This window comes from Pezoporus occidentalis, unplaced genomic scaffold (genome assembly GCF_034315485.1).
Source record: "Pezoporus occidentalis ecotype Australia unplaced genomic scaffold, CSIRO_AGI_Poc_V1 ctg63, whole genome shotgun sequence".
Lineage (NCBI taxonomy): Eukaryota > Metazoa > Chordata > Aves > Psittaciformes > Psittacidae > Pezoporus > Pezoporus occidentalis.
Window position 1 is genome coordinate 6,792,513 of NW_026915977.1, and position 22,242 is coordinate 6,814,754.

General features: G+C 38.7%; 1 protein-coding gene across 10 annotated transcripts in view; it reads left to right on the forward strand.

Annotated features, from left to right (window-relative positions):
* The window catches only part of ATRX (ATRX chromatin remodeler), an 80,951-nt gene that overhangs the window by 53,337 nt on the left and 5,372 nt on the right, over positions 1-22,242 (forward strand). For 9 of the 10 annotated variants that reach the window (XM_062639939.1, XM_062639940.1, XM_062639943.1 and 6 more), the window contains 11 exons: positions 1,203-1,320; positions 4,784-4,914; positions 5,208-5,296; positions 5,452-5,624; positions 7,896-8,049; positions 8,339-8,433; positions 10,467-10,575; positions 11,682-11,859; positions 12,945-13,139; positions 20,641-20,790; positions 21,605-21,730. In XM_062639939.1, coding sequence (XP_062495923.1) covers positions 1,203-1,320; positions 4,784-4,914; positions 5,208-5,296; positions 5,452-5,624; positions 7,896-8,049; positions 8,339-8,433; positions 10,467-10,575; positions 11,682-11,859; positions 12,945-13,139; positions 20,641-20,790; positions 21,605-21,730 — 1,518 coding nt within the window. Of the gene's footprint in view, positions 1-1,202; positions 1,321-4,783; positions 4,915-5,207; positions 5,297-5,451; positions 5,625-7,895; positions 8,050-8,338; positions 8,434-10,466; positions 10,576-10,894; positions 11,056-11,681; positions 11,860-12,944; positions 13,140-20,640; positions 20,791-21,604; positions 21,731-22,242 lie in introns of those variants that run through there. The other variant, XR_009968754.1, reaches the window with a different exon arrangement.

Here is a 22,242-nt window from a genome sequence, read left to right on the forward strand (position 1 = left end):
CAGTCACCAGAAGCCTGGTTGAAGATGTGACACTCTAGGCAATAAGTGCCTCTTCTGCCTGTGCAGTTGTTGGTAGTTGATGAAGTGCTCCAAGAGAGCGATGTGTAAGGCTGGTAGAGAACCTCCTATCATAAAATTCTGAGGAAATATGAATAGTAGTGAGAGGATAGTGTGCACAATTTTACACATCTATACAGCAGTACAGGAACACAAACTGAAAGAACAAGAAGAGAAATGTAAATAGCAAGTAACTCTTAAATGCCTTCAGGTGCTGGGCTCCCATGTTTGTGCAGCATTGGAAGGGGCCCAGAGAGATTTTCTCACATTGAGCTGAACAGAGCAGATCCTGTCCCTAGAGAGCAGCCCTCCCTTTTGGTCATTTGAGATACTGTATCATTTTTTCCTTAGAAGAAAACAACTGTGTTCCTAAAGGATGCTCTCTTGAATGCTTCTTGCTGCACTTGTAGATAACAGCAAGGCCATGCAGGTGGCATAATCACTGGTGCTAAGTGGGAGTGCTTGCAGGCTCCTGTGTTGCAGTGTGCTGGCTGAGGTTATTCTGCAGGCAGCCAGGGAGCTGTGCAGGACAGCACAGGCAGGTTAGCTCTGATGAAGGTCACTTAAGTCAGAAACGCCAATGGTGTCTCAGTCAGGATCAGTAATACACTGCTCACTGTTTGGATGAAGGGGTGGGTGAAGTAGACCACCATAAGACTTCAAAAACTGAGACTAAAAGTAAATTGTCCATTGCCCCAAGCAAGTATTCAGAAGAAACTCTGTATGCTAAACCAGAAAATGGTTAACATGAGTGTGAGTTCATCTGTGATAGACATTGATATTTGCTGCTTGACTTACCCACGCCTTCACAAACAAAGGTTTTAGTACTTTAAAAACCCCACAAAAGTAGTTACCAGAGCAGCTACTGAAGTTGCAGTCAACTCTGCAAGGACTTGGAACTGGGACATGGGGTTATCAGGTCATTTACTTTTAACCAGATAACTGCATTTACTAGGTAAGATGGGCTTCTGCAGACAGTGCCTGGAATTGAACTGTATTTAGTGGGCTATTTATTTCCCTTTGTGGTTGGAAAGCATCTGAATCATTGTAACTTATGCATGGTGCTTTGTTGTTTAAAGAGTTCTTAAGCTCTCCTTCGATGTTTTCATGTTTATGTGACTAAGGTACTGTTTGTAAAATTACAGAGGAAAGATTACACAGCATTAACAAAGTTCCTCCCACCAAAATATGAGTATGTTCTAGAAGTTCGCATGACGCCTATTCAGTGCAAACTCTACCAATACTATTTGGATCATTTGACAGGTATGTGCCTACAATTCCTTCGGGTAACAAGATCGATGGCCATTTAGTAAGGGGCTTTTTGCCATTGTTGGTAGGTTGGGGGGTTTTTGTATCGATTATTTGCTCTACAGATGTATTTTTCTGCTTCCTGTAAGATTCACCTTCGCTCTGAGACTTGTATTGTGGCAAAACCTTTGTTTGCAGATGAAAAAATATTTTTAAGGAATAATAATATTTGCATCTCTGAAGAGTAGCCCACCTCCACGTTTTGGTTCATCTCTTGTCTTCCTTTTTAAAACAAAAAATGTATTTGATTTTATGTCTCACTCTTCCAAGAAACAAGATGTTGACTGTAAGACTGGAAGGAGAGAATGCAGGATTGAGATGCACTGGTGTAAACCACTGCCAGGTCTTGCAGTTTACTTTAGTCATCATGCTAGCTGAAGCTGTGATTTGTGAAATACTGGCTCTTTTGTGGAACTCTCTCTTCGTTTGTTCTCAAGCCCCACAAGTCTGGTTTTCACAATGTCCATGCTTTTCATCAGCTCTCAGCGGTGTCTTGACTGGTTTGTCCTGGGGGATTTGCATCTTCCCAATACATTGTAAATCTGTTTAATTGAAAAGGTGTGTAAGGAGAAAACCCATAACCCCAAAACATGTTACTGTGGGCTGGTGTGCTACTCACCTCTATTATTGATACTGCAGCTCATAACTTTAGTATGTCAAAGTATCAGAATATCAGCACTTCTAAATGATACACGTGTATGTACCACATAGACTATTAGAATGGAAATCTCAAGGTTTCCTGTACCACTGTGCTACATACAGCCAGTTTCCTCAGCAGCAGCAGCAGTTTTTGGGCTCTGGAGCGATTCAGATTGCTTTAAATACCATTTATAATAATGGACTTAATGATGTGGGGTTGAATTCCATAGTCAAGAATATTTAAGGCACTGCTGGTAGGATTTTGTCTAAAGCTTGAAGCATGTATTCACTTTTTGCAGTGATTTACTATGTAGTCTGTTGTGCCAGTTTACTGTATTTTTCTTGCACTGCTGAATCACCTGTCTGAAAATGCCTGTCTAGTGCTGAAGGATTGCTGAAGGATTTGAGGGTTTAACCTGTTCTGGTTACTCTTCCAAGTTTAATTACAAGAAAGATTAATTGTATTTCAAATTAAGCTATGATTTATAGCAGTATGAAATTCACTATGTTCTCTTAATGACTTCAGTTTCTGGACAGTGTGGTTTGTGATCTCCTACATAAACTGCCAGCTAGACTTCATTTCCACACTTCTGTTGTCAATAGCATCTCTTGGGTTAAGTTATAGAAGTAAAGAGTTTTGGGACCAGGGAAGAACGCCAGTAATAATTGGATGGCTAAAAGCCAACTGCCCCTTTGCCCTTGTACTCTAAAGGAGGAAAAACTTCGTGTTTTACTGAAGCAAATACAGAATAACCAAACAATCTAGTATCTTAAAAATGATAAGCATTGGCTATTTGCTTATTATCTTAAATGATTTAGGTTAAATCTTTGTAGCTCTTTATAGGAACTTTTTCATCACACCAGTACAGTAGTTCAGTAGGTTGTCTTTGGCCTATCTCCAGTACGAGCAGGGCTGGTTTTGTAGTCTCAGGCTGCCCCAGCATGGATTTTGTTGATGTGCTGTGCCTTCAGATAGCTATATAAACCTTTTACAAATCATTGATCATTGTAAGAGCTTGTGCTGTGTGTTTACAACTGGTTTTACAGAAGTCTCTTTACATACAGTGGCTTTCAGCACTTTCTTTCTTGATAAAGCAGGCAGCAGGTAAGAAGTAGGAGCCCTTAGTTCAGTGTCTGTTAAAGTTACAGGCAGGGTTTGCTTTGGCGAAAAGCCTGTTGCAGTGAGCTTCAAATTTGCTATGTCAGAGCCATTAATTTATTAACCGTTGTGTGTAAGTGACTGTTAAGAAAATGCACTGCCTAGCAGGTAGTTTAATTAATCTACCTAGATTCAGGGCTCAAATTCAGGTTTAACCAAGTTTGCATTTGTCAGAAGGCAGTGTACTGTTTCAGGAATTACCAGCCCTTTGTGGACTTCTTCTACTCCCTAAAGGAGGAGAAAGCGTTACCTGCTTTCTCTGTCTTCATCCTGGGTTAGTGTCCTGCCAGTTTGGTCAGCTCAGTGCCAGAAACAATATGAGAAAGAAGAGGGGAAACAAGAGAAAGGAAAGACAAATGGCTTCTTTAGAGGGGAAAAAGCGTCTAAGCTCCCTCCCCATGGCTCAAGTCTTCAGAGCAAATCTCTGTTAGTTGCTGGTGTCCACATTAATTCTTTGTATAAGTCTTCAAAAGAAGATATCCATTAAGTAAGAAAGGGAGTCTCACTGCTGAAGATGCAGAAGGGGATTTGCTGTTTCTTGTGGGCAAATGTTTAAAACTACTGGTTTTTTTTTTTCTGCGCAGCATAACAGACACAAACTAAAATTCACATTTTTAAATGAAAGTTTCCCAAGTTTTTCCTTCCTTGAATCGACATGATGCATGTTTTCTTGCATGTCTGTAATATAGAAAATTAAAAAGTCTGTAGGACTTGTTAAGTCGAAATGTGTTGGCAGCAGGTGTCTCTGTGATGTTAGCTCAGGTTTAGGGAAGTTCAGTCTAACAGTTTCTGTTGCCCTTACAATTCCATTTCCTCAAGTCCTAGGAGAGCACAAGCAGGAAGATAGTTGAAGCTGCTGTATGATTAAAGCATAGCAAGAACTTGCCTTGTTAAAATACTTATAGATATTTACTGGATGCACAGAGTAAGCTTCGTGCCTGTTTTGCTGTGGACATTTGATGATTATGATGCAATAGATACTATTCTCTTGCAGCTATACATGCCTTAAAGTCATAGAATAAATTTGAAAACAAGTCTGTTCCAAGAACCTAAGGTTAATGTGCTGCTTAATGGGAAATAGAGACTACAAAACAGAATTGTAACTGTCTGAACATTGCACTACTTTGCACTAATATGTGCCTAGACAGTGGAAAAATAGGCTGGGCTTTTTTTAGATTCTTTATTGCAACAGAATGCTGCAGCATTACAGCCATAAAATAAAGGTAGCTCAGAACAGTAAGCCAAGTTCATTGAAACCTAAATGCAAATTGTATTTTGTGTTTTCTACCTTGGGCTGCTTTTGTAAAACCTAAATAGACATGACTGTCATTTTAAGAGGATTTGGATTCATTCCTGTGCTGGGGAGAAATGTGCTTTTATGTAAAAATGTAATCATGTTTCTCATTATCAAGAAAAAGGGGAAAATCTAATTTTGACAACTTTAACTAGGAAAAAAATGCCTGTGACTCAGTAATTTGACCTCTTTTACAAGAGACATTACAATATGATGAGCATCTGGAAAGAACACGCAGTACCGCGCTAACGGGTTGTTCAAAGGGGGAATAGTATGTGGTAAACTGGCTTCAAGGTTTCATTCTAAAACCTGAACTTTATTGTCAGGTGTAGGTGGTGGCAATGAAGGTGGAAGAGGCAAAGCTGGAGCTAAACTATTCCAGGATTTCCAGATGTTGAGCAGAATCTGGACTCACCCTTGGTGTTTGCAGCTGGACTATATTAGCAAAGAAAATAAGGTAAATTAGATATATCAAAATACACTCTATTGAGAACTTTCCAAATAAGCTTTGCCAACTGCTAGGTAAAGTTTCATCAAATTAATGGAAATCTTTGTTGCTGTGGGGTAATTTTGCTGCTGGTTTTGTCATATTTTTGTTCCTGGGATGTTGTCATTCTTGAAACATTTTGCAAGGCCAACTCTTTGTAGAAGTTACCATTGTTTAAATGAAGAATGAGCAGATGGCTAAAGGTTTAAGAAAAGCTTCTGGGCAGGCAGACTTAGTAAAATTTCTGTTTTTTCTCTTTTGAGGGCTACTTTGATGAAGACAGTATGGATGACTTCATCGCTTCAGATTCCGATGAAACTTCAATGAGCTTAAGTTCTGATGATTATGCCAAGTAATTGAGTTTTTATTCGTTGTTGTTTGTTGGATTTATTTCCCTAATAGAACTTCGGTGATTTCTAGAAACGTTTAATTTTATCTGTCTGTTAGAATACGTTCTCCAGCAGTAGAGTTTGGGCAGACTAATGGTGCACCATGGTACCTTTCTAGGAAAAAAAAATCCAAGGGGAAAAAGCCGAAGAAAGAGTCTAGCTCAAGCGGAAGCGGCAGCGATAATGATGTTGAAGTCATTAAAGTCTGGAATTCCAGATCTCGTGGAGGTGGAGAAGGAAATGCAGAAGAACTTGGAAACAACCCTGCATCTGTTACAAAATCAGAGGAAGGTGAGTATAATGTAAAATTGAATCAAACACAAGGCAGCCTCATTTCGCAAAGGCCATTTGAGAGGGCTCTCTGGAATTCTGCTTCACTGCAAAATGGCAAATTCCTTAATTCCACAAACTGCTGCTCTCCATACAGCTCTCGCTACTGCTAAATACTTATCCTGGAGTAACAAGGGGCATCAGTTTAAATCTCAGGGGTCTTGGGTCAGGGAAGCTGCATAGGTAATTTCTTTTAATTTGTAAGTACTAAATGGTACAAAGTGAACAGAGAAACTGTGCTGCTTTTCATCTCTTTTTAATATATCGGTGAAAGATTAATGGAAAGATTAAGAAATGTGCATGTCATTCGTTGTTGCACCTGGAGTTTGAAGGGGATGTTGAGCAAGCAGATACAATGCAACAGGAATATGAGACCTTTTTAAGAATTTAAACTACTTACATCCGTACATTTCAGTTTTGGATTTTCCTTTAATTATCCAGGGTTTGTCTCTAGTATCATAGAGCAGGTTTTCTGATTGTATCATTTCTTGTGTGTCTGTTCACTTTCCCTAAATACATAATTTTGGAGGGACAGTTAAAGGTGAGAAGTGTTTTTATTTTGGTCCCCATCCAAATGACAAACATACTGTAAATGTGTAAGAGGAAGACTGTGAGAGTGTGTGTGTCCTGGATTCAGTGCACACACATGGTGTGTATAGTAAAATACGTACCCATACAGATTAAATGTGTTAAAGCAAAGACTTGCATTATAGGCAGGGTGACTTTGTCTGTGGTTCACCTCTCTCATGCAGGCTTGTTCAGTTTAATGTAGGTACAGAGTTTCTAAGCATACATTTCGTGCTGCACCAGCTGAGGTTTGTGGGCAGACTTTCTATCTCACTACAGCTCTTGGAGGCCCTTCCGCAAAGTTTTGGGGTGAAGACAGAAATAGATAGGTGGTGTGTATAGGTTTTTCCTGCAGCACATCTAGGTCTCTTACTCAGTTAATTTGTTCTTTTTTCATTCTATTACTGAAGAATATGTTCCGTAAAAGCTTGTATGAAGGGAAGCTCAAACGTGAGATCTGTCAGCATCGGTTCTATCTTGACCATGAACTTTACTGTTGTGTCATGATTGATTTGCAGTGCATAGTGTGAAAATGTAAATGATTTGAATTGTTCATGAGATAGAACACTTCTACTGTTTAAGTAGCAGATCCAAGTTTCTATGTGAAAAAAGTTAGTGTTACGAATCTAACCAGTCAATTTTTTATCACTCTAATGGAAAGAAGGTTAAATTGAAGATCACAGAAATACCATAAAGCAACTTAAATCAAGAAAACCATGCTTCTCATCTGCCTTTCTGGTTATAATGCTGAATGCATGCTTTCTCCTGGCTGAATTCAGAATGAATGTAATGGGATTATCATTAAAGATTGCCATAGTCTGCATCAGACACTGTTGAGAGGTGATCCAGACTCCAGAAGAATTGTTTTGCTTGGTGCAGAGTTAAGTCAACAAAATAAACTTACAGTAACACGTTAAAAATGAGATTGTTCACAGGTATGTGTTTTAAGAGGGTTTATTAGTGTGCTAGCAGATGAGCAGACAAGAAACTTCCTCAAAGAATCATAGAATCATGGAATGGTTTGGGTTGGAAGGGGTCTTAAAACTCATCCAGTCCCAGCCCCCTGCCACGGGCAGGGACACCTTCCACTAGAGCAGGTTGTTTCAAGTTTCATCCAACCAGGCAGAGCTTTGCATGGAAGGCAGAGTATGATGGTGCAATGTATTTGGGTTTTTTCCTCTATTGTGAGTTAACATAAAAGGCAGGGAGGAGTTGTTTTATCTTAGGGTTAAGGGTGGGGTTTTTTTCCTATATGCTAATGTTGTCTTTCAAATTAGTTTAGGAAAAAAAAGATCCAAAATCTGCACCTAAAAAAATTAAGCTGCTTTTCACTGATTGCAACATTTATGGATGTGCTTTCAAAGATGCATACTTGTTGGAAACAAAGCTGTTGATAAGTCCTCTTGGGGAAAAGATGGACATGGTAGAACTATTTGTCCTAATATCCTGCAACACAAAAAGGGGATTTGTGACTCTTACTGATGACTTGTGCTGTTGGTAGCTGCTAATTTGGTAGTTGCTAATAGTGTAAATGCTGTTTTTTCTTTGCCTAACTCTTTTCATACCCATTAATGAGGAAACGACTGTGTAGTTCAGACATCCATAGCATTTAAATGGAGACCATGCCTTTATCTTTTGAAGTTACTTTTATGTTGTTCTGTATAGGCAAAGCTACATCCTCTTCCAACCCTGGCAGCCCAGCGCCAGATTGGTACAAAGATTTTGTCACTGATGCGGATGCTGAAGTGTTGGAACATTCTGGGAAGATGGTGCTTCTCTTTGAAATTCTTCGAATGGCAGAGGAGCTTGGAGACAAAGTGTAAGGCAGTTTTTAATGACCTTATAAATGTGTTACTCGGACAGTGGTCTTCATTCAGTTTTCATAATGCTGAAGCTCAGTTTTCTCAAGCAAGGATGCACGCTACATTCATTTTTATCAGTGGGTTTTCCCATACAGTGCATGTGTAGTCCACAAAACTCTTCCTGTGTGTCTGGAAAGGCTGTCTGTTTCGAAGGTAGTCTCAGAGTGAGGAGGGAATAAAAATAAAGCAATGCAATAATTCAGATAACCTCAGAGGTCAATTTTATGTTTCCCTGTTTGTTTTCAGCCTAGTGTTTAGCCAGTCCCTAATATCTCTGGATTTGATAGAAGATTTTCTGGAGCTGGCCAACAGGGAGAAAACTGAGAAGCCCATTTATAAAGGTGGGTGTCACAAGTCTTTCTTCAGTCCAGAGGTAATAGATCTGAAATAATTGTTTTCATCAGAAGTACTGTATGCTCTGTACTATTCCTGAAGTTGGCAGGGTTATCGGTTTCCTCTGCAGGTGGTCTCTGCTGTCCCATTATGGATTCACTTTTGATTTCATTCTGTTATCATCCATGCCTAATATGGCCTAAATAGATTAAATGTTCATCATTTGAAAGGAGAGAAGGCATTTTGTGATGTTACATGCTGATGCATGGCAAATTCTGATCCTTCCTACTGGGAGAGAGCTAATGAAAGGAAGTCAGACTGCTTTAAAACAGGGTGTAGAACATGCAAAATGTGAATTTAGGCTTCAAGTGTTCTTCGGTAGATTATTTTATGTATTTCAAAAGGAAGCAAAGTACTGTATTAATTGTTATCCTAGCGATGCTCAAATGGCAAGGAATTTCTCACTAGGGAGCCATGTCCTCTGCATAGGATGTTTTTTCTTTTCACTCTCAGATCCTTCCAGAGCTCCTGATGTTGCAGTTCATCCTTATGTAAAGTTTCAGTTCCCAGTACCTCTGGAATGAAAAGTTCCTTTGAATCTGAATTCCTTTCAAATAGCTAAGTGTAAACATGTTGAACAGTTGTGTAAGAGCAGCGTGGCGTGGTGATACCAACCCTCATTTGGTGAAGGTCTCAACTGTCCGTCACAGATCTGTTGCTTCCTTAGCTTCTGAACATTTGTCATCTTCAGATGTTATCAGCTGTCTGTATTCTATGGAGTTTGTGCCTTTAGTGTGGTACAATGTTTTAAGGGGTAGGGTTTTTTATCTGTGGTTGTTCTTTTGTTAAGGATTTAGACTGTGTATCGTAGCAAGATTCACCACATAGAGGCTTTCCTGATACAACTCAACAATCTCTTTGCCATAATGTCATTACACTGAGCAGTGCTGTCTCCTAAAAAATGCTGTTTTGTTATCATTGATGGCACGGTGGGGTTTGTGTTTCTGTACCTTGATGGCTGATGAAGATGAGAGGTTACGTGTGAAGTGGGGAAGGGATAAAATCCTCTATCAGCTGTAATTATGTTTTCCCCATCTGGTAAGAAGTATCCATAACTTACAGGATAATAAAGAGATTTTTCTGAGTTTCAGTTCCCAAATGATCAGACATTGCCTTTTGAAATGTCCTTTGCAGGATTTACTTCTGAATGCTGTTTGTATGGGAGAGGCTTACTTAGACTAATGATGTAACATCAGACTACACCGATCAGTTTTAAAAGCACAGTTAGTACTATAATGCTTAAAGAGTACATGTAGTTACATTTTGAAATGAACTTTGGCTCAAGTTAAGGTGTATCTTTGCAAATGTGCCTCTACAACTAGAAATAGTGAAAAATAAGAGGAACTACCCCACATAAGCTCAGGCCTTTTCAAATACTTCAATTTAAAATTAATCTTGGAAATTAATTTGATCAGAAATTCGTATATTTAAATTCCAGTCTGTCTAAAGCTGCTTTGAGGAGTTTTATTTCATATCAGTTGATCTTTTTGTAAGAAGTAATATCAGAAGAAGAAATGAATAGGGATAAATGCTGGGTACTTTTTGCAACCTGAAATAATATTGACAACATCTATCTTAGTCTTTTTTTGGATCATTTTAGACAATATTGGTTTAGGGTTTGTAGAAGCTATTGAGGGCTTGTGGATGATCATTGTCATCACAAATGTCGTTGCTATTATTTTCTGTCATGTTACATGTTTTATATTTACATATATGTCACCTTACATATATTTATATACAGCTATGCAGGCTGTATCGCATCATTTTCAAGGCATGCCTGTGGCAAGCACCTATGTCCTCCAAAAATGTTCTCTATCTTGAATAACCTAGAGTCTTCTTCCATTGTTTTAAAATGCCAGAGAGAAGTGCATTTTATGTTCCATATTTGTTCTTTTACTATTTGGAGTTGTGTATATCCAGTATTATCAGTCTGGTTATTTATGCAATCAGCATTTTAATTGTTTGACTGTTAAATCTGTAGGTGAAGGCAAATGGTTCAGAAACATTGATTACTATCGCTTAGATGGTTCAACTACAGCTCAGTCAAGAAAGAAATGGGCTGAGGAATTTAATGATGAAACTAATGTGAGGTGAGATCTCTTCTGAGATATATATGTGTGTGTATATATAAGCGTATATATATATGCTTAATTTTCCCACTTCTCTCTTTTGTTCTGTAGTTCTTTGCTATTTGTATTAGTGTAATAACCTCTTAAGGCTAGAGACTGAATGTCACAATGTTGTCCAGTGCAGAACTTGTATAAACAACAATAGGTTTCTGATTTCCTGAGATTATTTCCATTTCTGCTGATCAATACTTGTTCAGTATTTCCGTGCTGTTTTCATTCTTACTTAGCTTTTAAACACCTGGTATCAGAGAGAATCTTTCTAATTACCGTTACCTAAAAGGATGTAAAGAGCAAAGAAGGTCAGAGCCCTGTGGGGTCTGGCCAGGAGACAGCAGTCACTTGGACAGTCAGAAGCATATAACTCTCTTAGCTGTCCCCAGAATTGTCTCCCAGCCGTCCATTGCTCATACAAGATGGGACTTTCAAGTCTGATTTGGATAGGTAAATAGATACAAATTTGTGTAAGTTTAATGAAGTTAAGGAGTTTCACCTTCCTAGATATATTTAAAAATTAAAATACGTAGTTATCTGGCAGTCATTTATAATGTTAAGAAAATAATAATAAAAGTTAAACAAGTAATTCAGTGTTAATACTCTTAAATAGTTTGTTCTGTCAGGTGCATGTCGAACTCATTTTAAGTTAAACTCGACTGAGATAGTATGCAAAAAAAAGCAGATACATCAAAGAGACGGTGTCATTCCAGAGTTATCCTGAAAGTTTGCTAGCCAGGAAAAAGCTTCAATAGCATGGGATATGCCTGTTTAAAATTATGCTTTAATTTGATATAACTAATTTTATTAGAGTTTGAAAATGCAAACCCAACAATTTTTTCTTCCCCACCAGTAAGAGCTGGTTTGCAAAAGGGCCCTGATCTGCATCTCTGGGAGTGTACATTTTGCTCAAAGTGTTGTCCTTGTAAATCTGCATCTGTTTTATGCTTAATGCAGTGTTTTAACGAAGTCTTCGAGTTATTCCAGTGTGTGAACAACTGCACAGTAACACAGCAACATGGGAGCAATAACTGGTTTCCAAAATACTGACATTTTGCAACTTTTCTCTGTTCCAGAGGCCGCTTGTTTATCATATCCACCAAAGCAGGTTCCCTCGGAATTAATCTCGTTGCTGCTAACAGAGTAATCATCTTTGATGCGTCTTGGAACCCATCCTATGACATCCAGAGTATTTTCAGGGTTTACCGCTTTGGGCAGAACAAACCTGTGTTTGTGTACAGGTTTTTGGCTCAGGTAGGTTTCTGACTGCTATTTTTGTGATCCTCTGGTCCTGCAGTCAGATTTGTGAACTGTAACTGCTTGGACCCGGGTTGAAGCCTGTAGCAGTCCACACTGAAACAGTCATCTTCCAGCCTTAAGCTGACAGCAGTATATGGCCACTGAAGAAAGCTCTTGGAAGATGGGCAAAATAAATAACAACTGAAATTATTTCCTGTTAAGCCCACATTGGCTTTTTGTGTAAGCCAGATTCTGGAATTTTAGCAGTAATTCACACATCCAGACTCAGAAGAGTCTTCTCAGCTCTTGTCATTTGCACACCGCTAAAAAGCCTAAATCAAAGACACTGTAGAGCATGTGAGCCCCTGACAGTCCAACTGAAATGAAAACACAGGCAGCTAAAGGATTTGTTATAAAGAGGCATCCAGCCATGATTTGAAAACCTGTTTCACCCACTCTCATCACCAGTTGAAGATGTGTAATGATTCTGATTTTTTTTAAGTATAATGCCATTATTTCTGTTAGGAGGTACCTTGTGTCATCCTCTGTTTCTTCAGCTATTACAGAGTCAACTGCAGACCTTTTCCCAGTAACAGTACTTAACTCTTGATCATGTCACTATTTACTTGCCAATTTAAATGGATTACTTTTTGTGACACACTACTGTCAGACATGGGTTTTTCCTTCAGGCTTCAGTCTATTTTTGTACTTGTGCACTTCTGAACCACCGAGATCTTTTTTAAATTACCGTGTTCAGAACAGGCTGTGCTGTTCTCATACTTCTCACAGTCATCATCTTTTTAGGAAAAAAAGAGAAAGTAATTCTCCTTTTTTCATCAAGGATCTAATTTTCTCATACACAGCTGTGATGAATTAGGCTTGACTGCTTCTCTTCCTTCTCCTCTCCACCCCAGTGGTATGGTATCTGTTTTCCTTTATGCAGGCTGCTCAAAGCAGCAAAATAGGGTACATGTTGAGGAAATTGCCATTTTTTTTGTCATAATCCTACTTTGGGGAATTGAAGCAAAACCCGATCTGTTCAAAACACTAATGAAAAAATACGTTTCTCAGTCAGATGACATATGTCTTTGGGTTTTCAGGGAACAATGGAAGACAAGATCTATGATCGTCAGGTAACAAAGCAGTCCTTGTCTTTCCGGGTTGTAGACCAGCAGCAAGTGGAACGTCATTTTACTATGAATGAGCTTACAGAGCTGTACACCTTCGAGCCGGATTTGCTAGATGATCCTAATTCAGAAAAGAAAAAGAAGAGAGTTACACCAATGCTGCCAAAAGTAAGTTGATGCATATCACTAGGAATTCCATGCTGCAAAAATAACTTGCATCTGTTTAAGGACATGGGGTATTTGATCTTCGAAGAAGAGTGCTGTGTTTTCACCTCAGAGCAGCGTTCTTCACTTTGAATGGAGCTGAATAGCAGGAAACACAGTAAAATATGTAATAAATACAACGGATGGTATAACGAGCTGGGTAATGAGTTTCCCTTCAGTGCAATTACCTGTGTGAGAAAAGGATCCTCAGTTAAAAGACAGTTTTAAATTGGAACAAACAAAAATACTATTTCACACAGTTTGAGTGAATAGAAGTTTTACTGCAGGAAGCTGTGGAAACCAAGATTCAATTAACATCTAAGTGAGTTGGTGCTAAATGAACTTTGAAGTTCACAGTGGTTTGTTTTCAGTGAGGCCTGCCTAACTCTATTTGTAATGGATGTGGCATGTGTAGCAGTGGTTCATTGTCACTGCTCTGGATAATGAACCACCGTGCAGAAGCGTAGTGGTTCGTTAGCCTTTGTGATTCTTCAGGAACTGAAACATTTCTTAACTGAATTTAAAACTAAAACCTGTACATTTTACAGGCAGGCAGGAGTAAACTTCAGGGAAAATAATAACTGATCCAGGAACTTCATTATTCTTTTCCAAGTCAGTTTGTATTTAAGATGAGGCTATGCTTTTGTACTTTGTCTAGTTTATATATTCTTGTGGATGTGGTCTGCTAAAGACTAATTCATCATTAAGCTGTTGGGCAGCTGTCTTTGCTTCTTTTACTGGGTGAATAACTAGTAAACAGTAACACGTAAATGTGTGTCCCATAGTTAAATGGTTAAATTTCTAAGTTACTACTGTGTTTAAGTTGTTACAGTGTGTGTTGGGAGGAGCGGTTTCCAGTTTGTAAATCTATTAATTTCCAAGGAAAAATGTTATGTTTTCCATTCTAGACTGTCAGTAGACGACGGTGATACCATGTAATAGATCGTGGTCAGGCATCACATTGGCGTTCTTAATAGTTAAGCCACTCTCTGAAACAGTCTCTTGGACCACCTACAGCGTCGGTGCAGCTGCCGGGGGGATTTAGGAAGTGTTAGTTCTCTAAGTGTTAGTAGCTGTTGCACATGCATTTTAAAGCCTTGAAAACAAACTTTAATGACTATACCTAAGCCTCTTTTTATGGCAGTGTTTCTCACTGTAAGCGGGAAACTGTAGATAACAGAAAAATTGATTCTACCTTTTTTTACTATGCTGTACATTTTTATTTGGGCAAATTTGGGCAAAAATTCCCTCCTAAAACATCTTCCTTTAGGTTGTAATGAATAGTATTTATTTGATCTTTTTTATGGTCTTAGTTCCTGTATGCCATGTACATCTGTGATCCACAGACTCCTAGGTAACGCATCACCCTTTGCTGTTACTGCTGCTTATTTTTAAGAAACTGAAACCAGATTGAAAAGCTGTGAAGCAGCTGAGCATGTTCACTCAAAGCAGTGATCAGCCCAATGCAGTAATTCTGTTTTGAGAGTTACTTGTTTTCTTTTACAATAATAAATCAATTAATGATTGAACTATAATGTAAAAGAGAAAGATTATAAACTCCAAGCTCGTATTATCATTGTTTGAAATATTAGGTTCTATATTAATTCCCTTCCAACCATCAGTGTAAGGTTCATGTAAGTTAAGATCAATGCAAGCTTTTAAGCCAAGTCCCTGGCTGTAAATAGATCAAATCTCTGTACTGGAATTCTCTTTGTTTTTTACATGGCTTTAGCAAATAGTATCGGCTGGAATTTTGTCCATTGAAAGATGTGTGTCTTTGTACACACTGTGTACAAATTTCTAATCCCTTTTTTAATTTGTTGGTTGAAAAGACTACAAATCATCTTGTAGATTAATCTTGTTTTAGCAGTTTCTGTATTTATTTGTTGAGAGCAGGGCTTTACATTCCTAATAGCCTCATGGAATATGGGAAGCCAGCCATTAACCCCCAAATACTCTTTCCTTTTCTTTGTCCCTCTGAATTAGTCCTGGTAGTGTAGAATGATGCTGGAGTTGAGAGCTGGAGGCGTGAAGTGGTGGAGGATGTACCTAGCGCCCAGCATGGGTTGGCAGAATAGGCTGTGGCATGCAATGTAGCTGATGGTTTCATGCGTCATTGGTGTGGTTGTGGTGAAAACCTCTTTAAAATGCTGGGGGGGGGGGGGGGGAAGTGTTTCTAGGAGTGTTAATAAAAATCAGGTGTCACCATGTCAGGTATTGATTGTGATATGGGCTTTGGGCAGGGAGTCTGAGGCAGGAGTGAAGTGTGTCCATCAAATACACACGAGTGGCGAGTTACCATGGATGAATAATGGGTAGTTCAGCCCAGGGGGGATGCCCAGTGAATAATTACATTCAAGGTGACTTCTCTGCTGGTTGGGCATTGACCTGCTTTGCCTGGATGGGCAGTGCTTAGTGCCAAGGTAATACATGGTCACAAAGGACTTTATGTCAGAGAACTCCATTTCATTTGGTGCTTATGTTTACTATTTTGATGATCCTGCTTTTATTGTTATTATTTTTGGCTGTGTTTGTCTTCCCTGTGCAGTTCAGCTGAGTGGGATAATTTACTTTCATGTTATCCACAATTAGATTCTTGCTCTGCACACAAAACCTGAGCTAGCCCAGTAGTTGCAGTGACTCCTTCTTGGATTCCTGTCATCTGTTTAATTGAATTCTGGCTCATACCTTATTTATAATATTTAACTTCTATTTCCTATTCTGTCTTTTTCTGAGCTATTCAACTCCCTAAAATCCTACATAAATAATCAAAAGCAAGTATCAGCTGTAGGAAATAGTGCAGTGGATGTTATTCTTAAGGTTATTGATCCAAAAAGTTGACTAATCCTTATTTCAGTGTAATTTTAGCAGAGATGCATGATTTACCTTTATAAAACTTTTTAACAATTAAATGAATTTAACACACTCATAGCAAAGAGTGTATTAAAAAGACTGTTGATACGCTTATGAAAACATTTTATTGTAACATAGATTAATTTTACAGCATTTGGGGATTAAAGTTTTCTTTTCATGATGGTGCATGATGTTCTGATGCTTTGTTCAGGGTAAGTTCAGCACACCCAACCTGATCTCTGCAGCTCTAGGCTGGAAACAAAGGCCACTCCAGCTTTACCTGTATTACTCTTCCATCACTGAGCTGTCTGTCCCTTGCTTACAAAGACTGAGCTCTTCCTATATAATTACCAGCAAAGCAAAATAGGCATTTAGGCTAAAAGAAGGCTTTAGTTCTGCCTTTTACAGGTTTTGTGTGTAATTGTCTCTCTTTGTCTTCAGGCTTCTTTTTACATCTTCAAAGCATAGTCTGTTGAACAGTGTTATCGTGGTGTAATTTTACTGTTGTGCAGACAGTAAAGTAAGGGATTACCTTTGTAATCCTTAGCATTGGTCTGAAATGCACAGTAAAAAGACATAACTATACTTAAAGCGTAGATGTGCGCTAATGGTGGAGATAGAGCTAGGCTCTGAACAGGTATTCTCAAATATCTGTTCTTTCAAACGTTTTGAATGCACGTTAACCCTTGGAACATGGGTGCAAAGCTGCTTGAAAATAGCATTTTAGAATTGCCCCCTTCAAAGCATGGGGATTCTGAATAGAAAGGAGGTGAAATGTGTTCCATCTTTTCTCCAGCCATGTAAGCACAAATGTGGGAAAACTTGGAGGGAGAATAGGTTTTCTGCTGGATGTCTAGAACATCTTGACTACAGTGACACCCCACAGCAGGAAGGTTCTTTAGGTCTGCAGCCAGGAATCGTATATGTAGAGAAGGAAGAGGAAAGATGTTGAATGTTTCACGTAGAAGTCAATGGCAGATGTGCAGTGTGCAGTGTTCCTGGAAGCTTATCAAATTTTCATGTCCAGTTTTAATTTCAGCAGCAGTTTTCTGCCCTTTGTGGTCCGAACAAGACCTTCAGGTTGCCAGTGAGTGCACATAACTTCATAGTGCCCTTACCCTCTGAAACACCCTTAAATAATGTGAATATTTGGTTTTAACAAAGTATTTGTATTAAGAATGTTGCTCACATGAATTACTAATTTGGGCTTAACTTCCACTGCTTGATTTTATTCATCTGCAATCCTTGCAGAGTTGAAAAGCACTGCTTTAGAAATTCAGTCCAAAAAAGGTGAACGGGTATCTTGAATCTGAATAATCAGTCAAATTTGCTGTATTTAAGTCTAGAAATAATTAGTGTATATGGGCCATGAGCTTTATGCAGCTGTAGTGACTCAGTATCTAACACAGACCACAGGTATAAGCAGTTTTTGTTACAATTTCTGTAGAGTAGCAATTCAAAAGGAAAAGGTGGTGTAAAGTGAGAAATTGTGTTTATTATGATTGTCTTTTGGGTGCTACATTTTACTTTGCTCTGAATTTAACAGTGGATCTGGTGCCTTTTTTTAATCAATCTGATTTATGACTGGGCTATTGCTTTGTTGGTTTGGTTTGGTTTAAATTCTTAACTTAGGCTCTCACAGCCTCTTAACACTCAACTCCCAAATGATCGTGTGCTGGGGGAGCCTTGGCTGGTGGCAGCTAACAGGAAGAAGGGTTTTCATCACAAGCGCTGATAGCTGGACTCAGTGATCAGTGCAAGACTTGCGGCTTGCCTTGGCCAGTGCTCTACATGTTTCAGACCAGTGTGGGTGAGGTAGGAGCTGGGCAATGACAAAATGGGGCACTGCCTGTCCCTCGGAGCTGGCACTTTGCATCCTCTGTTCCTTGCTTACTCTTCCCCACATCAGCGTGTTCAGTGGATTGGAGTCACAGTCACGTTTTTATGTGGAATGAAAACTTGGCTTGGTTGAGGTCATGTAATGCAGATGGGAAAAGCAGATTAAAATAATAGTTGGGATTCAGTTGGATATAGGATATCATTACTTTATACTACCTCAGGACGTAGCCAGGGCATGTGTTTTACTGTAGTTCCGTACTGGGGGATAAGTCTTGAATTTGGAAGGCTGTTGATCTCAATCAGAATAATTTGCTGCTTATTTAAATTCATTTTTATTTTTAACCCTGGTATTAAATGTTCAATTGGTTGAGGAAAAACTTGTTTATGAATTACAGCAGAGCTCATAGTCCTTCATGGAAGATTTCCTTTCTGATACATTTGTCTCTCCATAGCATGTCCCTTCCATCAGGATTTTAAAAAGACAAACCTTGTTTTAAAATTCAGAGCCTTTTTTTTTCAGTATCTCTTCATATTTTCATTCCTCACCAGGATTCCCTCTGAATAAACCAGTTGATAACCATTGTTCTACCAACAGGCTAAGAAAAGGAAAGGGAATACTTATTCTGATGATTTTTTTGTGTGTGTGTGTGAGGTAGTTGGTTTTATCATTGTAAAATTAAACAAACTCAATGGCAGCACCTTCCACATCCCAGTTTTCAAGCTCCATCATTAAAGTTAATGCAAAATAAAGTTTAGACAAAGAAAAGCAAACACACAGTTGGATGTAATGTAAACCACATTTTGAAGGCTGTGCTGGCTGCCTGAGTGTGGATTATATATCAGTATTGTTTTCAATAGTAGTGTTACCATGGAAGTTAATGCATATGCATGTCCGGGAGCGCTCACATGCTGATGTACAGCTATGGTATGCTGAGAGCACTTCGGTTGTGTTAGCTTGCTTGACTTCTTCACCTACTTCCTCTAAATGTTATAGTCATATCCTCTTGCTGCATCCCTTTTCTTGCTCTGCCTTCTCTCCCACCACCCCAAAACCACCATTATTTGTCCTTGTGCCCATTAGTCCTGCAGATACTACATTGAATGTTGTGTTGAGGAGCTAGTGATGAAAGCATTGATTCAGATTTAGTGAGACCAGATAGAAGGATGAACCAAAGACATAATGGGTTAACATAATGGAGTTTTAAACACATGCAAGAAACAACCAACCTTCTGTACCTGTTGTGACAGAACCACTGGTCAGGACTAGCACATGCAGTTCCCAGTGTTGCAAAAATCTGTTTGCTTGTGGGTAGAAGCCATTCTTTCCAATCATTGTTCTGTCTAGATCATAAAATATCAGGGGTAGGACAGTTGATATTCCTGTTTGTACAAATGCCTTCAGAATAAGGGCACCATGTGGAGTACGTATTCATGGACTGCAAGAAGTGTATTCAGTGTATTCACTGTAATTCATTTCAGGGGTGGCCCAAAAGTTCAGTGAGGTAATGTTTTTGTATTATGAACCTTTGCCTGAGTGCTGGGGTGTATTGGGGCTTTCTGAATTCTGCAAGCTCATCCGTGGTACAAGTGCATTTAAAAATAAAGCATGTCCAATAATGGTCTCCAAAAGGGGCTTCCTGCAGTGCGGCATGAGTGGGGTTTAGCAGTCTTGTAGAGCGTGTGTTCCTTCATCATCGCAGCATTACATTTGTTTTAACACAGTGAGGCGGCGTCTTTGAAAATACTTTGTAGAGACTGAAATGTTGACTCGGTGAGAATGAGTTCTGCAAACCCATTACTACCTGCCTGGCAACATCAGCTTTTCACATTCATTTTCTCTGTCTGTTTTTATATCAGTTTTTCACTGGGACCACGATCTATGGTCATGTGGCATCTGCAGTCTGGAACAAGGGCAGTAGCAACTTAATATTGTGCTTAGCGTCTAGTTTGGTTTTGTTTCATTTAGGGACTGTTCAACATGGTGGTAATTCTGCATTCAAAAAACACTAAGAGGATTTATGTATCATTTTTTGTATTAGGAATCTTAGACTGAATGCTGAGCTATATTGGATATAAATACAGATACATGTGTGTGTATACATGTGTATACATAAATACAGATGCATGTATATAAATGTATATTATGCTTGTGGACAAAACCTTCACAATAGTTTGCCATTATAAAGGACATAGTAAGTATCTTTGTAAACCTTAAAAGCAGTTAAGTGTTAGGGGTATTGTGGATTATAGAGGTCTAAATTGCAACCTGCTGATCAAACCCAGTTTATAGCAGTGATTTGACCTTTCTTAGCCCAGATGGGTTTATCTTGACGTGTATCTTCTGTTGAATGCTGACGGGCAGTTGATTGACCAAAGTACTACTTAGCGTTTTAAATGCAGTAGAGGTGTTCTTTCTGTATGGTAAATGCAGATTATTGATAGGTCCTCTCAGGTATCCAGCCTAAGCAAAGGAAAAATCATTGAGCACATTCCATTCTTTTTAGGTTCTTAAAGTACATTTATTGTTGTGGAATCCAAGTGCATTCCTGTGGTTCATTAAGTGATTGGACTGTCATCTCTGTAACAGATTGTTAATCCATTACCCTCCCTCTGAGGAAAACTGTCTTTGAAGTGATTTTGAAATTCTGCTTCTCTGTGGTCTGAGCTGCTCTTTGTGAAATGGGGTAGGAGCAGTAAGTTGGGAATGCACAAGGAATAAACAGAGTAGAGCTCTTGAGTGTCTTCTCATTTTGTTGTCTCTTCATTTGAACAGGATACAATTCTGGCCGAATTGCTTCAAATCCATAAAGAGTATATAGTTGGATATCACGAACATGATTCACTCCTGGACCATAAGGAGGAAGAGGAACTCACTGAAGAAGAAAGGAAGGCAGCATGGGCAGAATATGAAGCAGAAAAGAAGGTAAAACTGATCAGGTTTACAATATGAGAAAAAGCTTGTGCTTTTTTGTCGTCCCTGTTATTCCCTGTGTCTTGTTTATTTGATATTTAAGCAGGTGGCAGAATGAATAAAATGGTAAATTGGCTACAGGTTTGGGATCTTTTACTGTAAAAGGAATATGATAACTTGGTGTAACTGGAGTCTAATAGAAAATTCCTGGAAAGGCCAAGTTTGGTATTCAGATCTGAGCAGTCATCTGAAAGTACAAAAAGTCAGAGTATAAATTGCCAGTGACCATCATGAGTGAACAAATGACAAATGAAATGGAGTATTGGAAAAAGGTTTTGTGAGGGAGAAGAAATAGGAAGATACATAATACCATAAGCACTAAAATTGCCCTATGAGAAATCCATATGGGAGATGAGCTTTATATTTATAATTTATTTATAAATTATGCATTTCACTTCATCAAAATTTGATTAGAGTCAGGTCAAACTCAGCATTAAGTAGTGGGTTTGCAGTATAAAAATGAATCTTAATTTAAGATATACTGATAAGCCTTGGTCATTTTCTTTTCTTAGTGTGCCAAATAATTGAGCTAAATTCTGGTATTAGTGAAGTCTAGAACTTTGGTTCTTCTTTGATTAAAACGTCCTTTTGAGTTGAGGTTTGGAAAGGATCTTCAATATATTGAGGTTGGCCTTCATGGGCAGTGTGCAGGGCCTGTAGTCTTCCCTAAGGGCTTGTTTGTCTGTGGGTGGTATCTCATGGGTCATTATAGAAGACCATGAATTATCAGAGTTATTCTAATGTAAGTGCATTTTGTGTCTTTAAGGGCTTGACCATGCGTTTCAACATGCCAGCTGGGACCAATATGCTTCCCACAAACTTCAACTCTCAAACTCCATATATTCCTTTCAATCTGGGTGCTCTGTCAGCCATGAGTAATCAGCAGCTGGAGGTAGGTACCAATCCAAGTAGGGTAACATGTTTCTGTTGCTCCAAGCATACATGTTTTCTTTCTGTCACCCATAATGGATAATGTCATTGTTGAACGTCTTGATATTTACATTATTGTATCCTATTTTTAAAAGGGCTTTTTTTGTGTGTGGCTATAGTGAAGTGTAATTTGTAGGCACATATACCTGTGTAGTAGTACCTCAGGATTCTGGAAGGTTAACTGCATTCTTTGCAGACATTAATTACCACATCTAGCTTTCTGCCTCCGTCTGCCTTCTGCCCAAGAAGGAATGGGAAAGAACCCATAATCCCTGTACTGAGCAGAAGTGATTAAAATAGTGTGGAACAGGTGGTTTAAAAGCTGCCAAAGAGTGAATCTTTTGCTATTTTGTTTCTTGAAACAACTACATTAGTTCCTGAGTCAGCTTTGAGTGGGCCATCATAACCCATCAGAGAATAGAGAGCTTGCTTGTTTCTCTTGGGTTGCTCATAAATAGCAATTAATTAATTTAA